General features: G+C 31.3%; 1 protein-coding gene across 4 annotated transcripts in view; it reads left to right on the top strand.

Annotated features, from left to right (window-relative positions):
• Window positions 1–5842, top strand: part of LOC117172379 (THO complex subunit 2) — a 64457-nt gene that overhangs the window by 22049 nt on the left and 36566 nt on the right. For 3 of the 4 annotated variants that reach the window (XM_033360238.1, XM_033360237.1, XM_033360239.1), the window contains exons 3-6: window positions 2996–3087; window positions 3166–3279; window positions 3429–3544; window positions 3615–3745. In XM_033360238.1, the coding sequence (XP_033216129.1) occupies window positions 2996–3087; window positions 3166–3279; window positions 3429–3544; window positions 3615–3745 (453 nt within the window). The remainder of the gene's footprint in view (window positions 1–2995; window positions 3088–3165; window positions 3280–3428; window positions 3545–3614; window positions 3746–5842) is intronic. The other variant, XM_033360240.1, reaches the window with a different exon arrangement.

The raw sequence follows: 5842 nt of genomic DNA, 5'->3' as shown, positions 1-5842 counted from the left end.
ATTTTTTATCTCATATGGAGTTAAACCCTTTAAATGAAAATGTTTGATTACCGCTCTGAACTCGTTTTCTTCCATTTTTCTTAACGAACAATTTTTTTTTTTTCAATTGGTTATAAAAACACGTAAACGCAGAAGATGTGGACTGTGACTGCAGCATATATCTAGTCGGGAGTGGTGCTGACTGAAAACAGATGATTTGGAGCGATTCGCGCGCCATCTGTTGGTCATTCTAAGGACTTATTGAACTACCCTCGTATCTGCTATATCATCAGAGATTGTACCTTACCGACAGTAGATCAACCCTCCAAACCATGAAGGCAGAAAATCTACACATTATCGATCAAGTTACGAATCTTCAATAACAGAAAATGCTTAACGTCTTAATAAGACTAGATGGAAAATAATATTTTTAAATTGAAATTATTTCTTGAAAAAAAGATCCTACTCCATCTTCACTCCATTGGGAATCGAACCACAAAACTTCTGATTTCCTGTCAGAATATAATTAAAAGTTCTGAAAAAACTTTTAAAATAATTTGAATAATATTTATTTTATTTGTATTTTAAAGTTTATACCATATAACTTACGAAAATATTTCAAGTAAGCAGTATCAATTATAATATTTGACAGTTTATTTTAAAATATATCTTATGGAACATGGTATATTTTATGAATGCGTCACTTGGTTAGACGACTAATATAAAAAATCCATAGAAATTTCAGACCACAAAAATAAAAATAAATACTAAATAATATCAAAGAACTATATATAGGTATTGCACTAAGAGTTTTATCAGTTTGAATAAAAATATAATATTATAGAGTAAAAAAATTATAACTTATAAAAGAATATAAATTAGAAGAAATAATTTTAAAATTATAAAAAAATGTATGAAACCGAAATTAAAAATATTCTTGGCTTTTCATCTCCGGCATTTAATAAAGATAATCATGTTTTGCAAAGTGATAAATGTAAAAAAATTTTAATTGGGAATTTACTTTCAATTTAAATGGTTCATGTCCGAGCTAAGTTACCATAAGTACGCATTGAGGGGCCTACTCAGATATGGGTTATATCTACGGGTTACGATGGGTAGAGGGGAACTGCCCATTTTCGCCGAACGCGCCGTCTATATTTATTGCGGGTAACTAAGCCCGCATCGCATCTACGTTTATAATATCTTTGCTAAAGACTGACGCCTATTTATAGATTCTTCAACACGTTGTTTAAAAGCAGTCTTGCTACATAATTGTAACCATCTTGCTCCGCTACTTGTTGGTCATTCGGTTGTGTTAAATGAGGAGTACCACAACCTTTGCTTCGTACTCGAAAAATTAGATTACGCTAAACACAAGCGGAAAATATGTGGAGATTTAAAAATAATGACCACTTTATTGGGTCAACCAAGCGGTTTCACTAAACATCAATGTTTTCTATGTGAATGAGACAGCCAGTGCGTTGGGACTTGTAAAAGAATTCGTTAAAGCAATGAATACTACGGAGAGCAAAGCTTTTATGTACATATTTACAAAAATTTCAAAAATATGGGATGCCTTATGAATCTAAAGCTGCACTTTCTTCATTCTCACATTGAGTACTTTCCTGAGAATTTAGGCGATTTCAGTGAAGAGCTGGGTGAAAGATTCCACCAGGATTTAAAAGATATTAAAAAGAGATATCAGGGTGTTTGGGACAGCCATATGTTGGCAGACTACTGTTGGTCTTTGAAGAGAGACACGAAAAACCAACATAAAATAAAAGCACTGAGAAGATCATTTATATATAAACGAACACGTTATTACTCTAAAGCTGAAAATACATGAAATGGCTGCTTACAATGTTGTAAAGCTCTTTGAGAATTGTGAGAGGCGAGGGGACTCACTTAAATCAAGCACCCCGAATTGTGAGAGGGGAGGGGACTCATGCTAATCAAGCACCCCAAAGGGAACAGAAGCCTGCTACGTCCGCGTCGTTGTTCCTGGGTATCGCAAAATGTAGGTTATTACGGTGCAGGAAGTCTGGACCTTCTTGAGCATTTGAATTTCTACCAAACAAGAATTAAGTCTCGAGCATAAGTTTTAATTGTAGCTTTCTGAGATCACGGGCTTTTGAACACTCACAAGTCTTTTTGTTGTTACGGTTATGGGGATATAAGATTATGGAATTTCTGGGTTATACGGCCATGGGGTTTTGGGATTATAGGATTCTGGAGTTGTGGAATTTTGAGGTATTAGGTATGAAATTATGGGGATATCGAGTTATGAAATTTAATTCTACATGATTCGGAGTTATATTGTGACATGCAATTTTCTTGTGATACACTTCAGGGTTATCGAGCTTATGGGTTTTGAGGTTATTAAGTGGTGGACATATGGAATTATAAAGCTAAAACTCCCCGAAATGGAGGTTTCAGATTTGCCATAATTTGGGTTTGTAGTTTATTGGGATTTGAGATTTATGAGTTTTGAGGTTATAAATTTTCAGGTTATGGGTTTTAAAGTTATAGGTTATCGACCTATGAAGGCATACGGTTGTATGGCTTAATTGTTGATATTGCTAGGTTTTATAGTTTCAACCCGTTTTTTGAGGTTAGAAAAAAAATGCTGACGTGATAGGGCAAAACAGGTCGCGGATTCGGTTTCAGCGACCCAAAAAACATATAATCCACTTGGTCCGGTTTAAGGAACCCTCCACTCATTTTTTGTGCACCTGTGAAATCAATAGAACAACTAATCAATTGTTATTTGGACTCGTTTTATGTTATCTATATGATAATTCTTCAATCATCCTGTCTTTTAGTTAGGGCCATTTGTTGCTAAAACGGAAAATGGTACTTTTACATACCCCCCCCCCCCACCCCCTACTGAATGTATAACGTATTTTTTTAACCATCCATAAATTATTCTTTATCGTGAATTATATTCTCGCTTCTCTGACTTTTAATTTCTTACAAATATCACCTCTTTTTACGGAACAAAAACATTATTTTCCAGAATGGAAGCGAGGATTGTACGAATTGATATCTCAGGGCGTCCAAGGAACTATGAAGAAGGACAGTGTAGTGCAGGCATTGGCTGAAATCACAGTAAGTTTCTCTACACGGCACCACGATTTGAAAAAATCTCACAAATATCCGAGAAAGTTTAAAAAAAATTTCTTTCAGAGTATCGATGGTGCATTCCCCTCTACTATTGTAGATGTTTTTACTTTAATTGACTCCGAAGCACAGAGCGACGAAAGAAATAATTTTTATTACATCGTGAAAGAATCTGAAAAGGTATAAAAACGAGTTAAAAAAATCCCCCAAAGCACTTTAAATCAACTGTTATTAACAATAATTCTATTTTCTTTCATAACATTTCTCCTAGGACCTTAATTTAATTTGATTTGTGTTTAAACAGAAGTAAAAGCAAGCTTTATTTACAGTTTTTAACAGAAAGAATACTAAAGGAGCGATTAGAAATTGATACGCTTCAGGATGTGGGAACTCTTAAGAATCGTAATTTTCAAACAAAGTTCATCAAAGTTAAGACGAAACTTTAGTACGTATGATCGATTTCTTTTTTTAATTATATGTATTTTTTTAATATTTAATTGGTGGATCTTTTGCAGTTACAAGCAGCGGAAATTTAATCTTTTTCGAGAGGAGAGTGAAGGTTATTCGAAACTTATCGTAGAACTTGGTCAAGAAAGACCTGAAAGTGAAGTGGCGTCTACCCTTGAAATTGTTAAATCACTCATCGGTAGGTCTAATTTTTGTTCTATTTTTTAATTAGTTGACTTTAGGGGTTTCATATTGAAGAAACGTTTTTTGTTTGAATGTCCACGTTTTAGAACAGGGGTCTCCACAATCCACAGGTGCAGCGTGACCCAGGATCACTCGACCTTTTTGAAGATCTACCAATTTTTTTTCGACAGAAAACTGCGATAAAATTTATGACCCCACACAAAAAAATCTCAGTTGGAAGGGCTCGGTTCTGAAAGTTGAACCTGGAGGACCTTTTTTCTAGTTTAACTTAACGGAACTTGTAATAAAGGGATTTGGTTTAAAGTATTAAAAACTTTAAACTAACTAATTGCGGATAATTCTTTCTAAATGAATTTTTGCAACATTAATAATTCAAATCTTGTATTAAATTTTAGCATTACAATCTCAAAGCTAATTAAACCTTTCAAATTGGAATTATAAAAAAATTTAACTTTTAAATAAAAATAATTTCCAATGAGAGGCGATTGAAGTTTTTCTTTATAAAAAAATTTTCTTTATAAAATTTCTTTATAAAAAAAATAATCCCAAATAATTTGAAAGCATTCAAAATTTTAAATTTTGTTTTTTAATTGAAGAATCTCTAAATATAATTATTTCAGATTAAAATTTCGAAAATAAAAAAAATTAAAAAGTTGGAAATTGAAATATTTGTAAATTAGAATGATGAAAATTGTATCATTAAAAATTCATAGCTAATATTATTGCGTGCAAAATTAAATTATTCGAAAATTTTAAGTTTTAAATAAAAATAATTTTCAGTTCAAAGTGATTCAAGTTTTAAAATTGTTAACTGTAAACTAAATTGAATGTTTTAGTCACAGCTGCTGAAATTATAGAATTTTAAATTGTTGTTACGATCACAAAACTTTTAATTGATGCGATAATTTTGTCTGAAATAAACAAAACAGTAATTCTCCCCCATTTTTACCGTTCAAAATGTAAAAAAATGTATTATAAATAAAACTTTAAAATTTACATGTTTAGCAAAACTGTTAATACAAAATAATTTTTATTGTAAAGTATTTAAGTTTCAAAAATGTGTACTCCAGATCGTTAAAACCAAAACGAATGCAAACTTTGTTTAAAAAATATAAAATATTGAGTTGTTAACAATTTGATTAAAACTGTTTTAACAGTCAACCCCTTCAAAATATTAATTATATAGTATCTAATTTTGAAGAAAAAATGGAAACTGTAACGTTGAACATGAAAATTCAGAACTTTAAAATTATAAACATTCAAAATTAAAGAAAATATTCATTTTCTGAGGTATTAAATGTCTAAAAAAATTTCAGAAATTTCTGTCAAGACTAAAAAATCGCTTTTCCGGGTTGAAAATGTAACTGTTTTGTAGAAAATTCTTACTTTTGACTAAAATGATCAACAATTGGGTAGAAAATGTACCTATTTGGTTGAAAATTTCTCATTCCGGTTAACTTATTTGTTAGAAAATCAATTTTTTAATTAAAAATCAAGTATTTTCCTGAAACTGCAGCTTTTTTGGTAATTATAATAATTATAAAATTAAGATATATTTTTGATAAACTTAAATCTTAATTTAATAATAAAATTTTTAATTATTCATAAACAAATTAATTTTCAGTTAATTTGAATTGTGAGTATAAAACATTGAAATTGCATTAATCATTTCATTTAATATTTAATAATAAATAATAATTTAATATTTTAATATTTACCGTGAAGATTTCAACTTTAGCCTAAAGTTTCAAATTTAATGGAGGGTCTCGATTTTAAGGGTTCTAAGGGGCTCAAATCAGGTAAAGGATTTTGACAGTTCTGGGTCAGAGCTGAGTAGCTTCGACCTACTGGCCTGGGATCGCTAGTAGACACCAGGATCGCTCTTTGGAGACCCCTGTTTTAGAATGACTGAATTTTTAAAGGTATCCAAATTTCAGTGTGGCCACTGAAAATTACTTTTTTTTTATGAAATATGTTGTCAATTCTTAGTCACCTCTCTCACGGTTGTGAGACGTGGTTGTGGCTGAAATTATACCGCGATTTCGCTGGAAGCGGGTGCAATTTTTCAGATTAGCACCCGCTCCCGGCGAAA

Source organism: Belonocnema kinseyi, chromosome 5, assembly GCF_010883055.1.
Source record: "Belonocnema kinseyi isolate 2016_QV_RU_SX_M_011 chromosome 5, B_treatae_v1, whole genome shotgun sequence".
NCBI classification, from domain to species: Eukaryota; Metazoa; Arthropoda; class Insecta; order Hymenoptera; family Cynipidae; genus Belonocnema; species Belonocnema kinseyi.
This window is presented reverse-complemented; position numbering and strand designations above follow the sequence as displayed.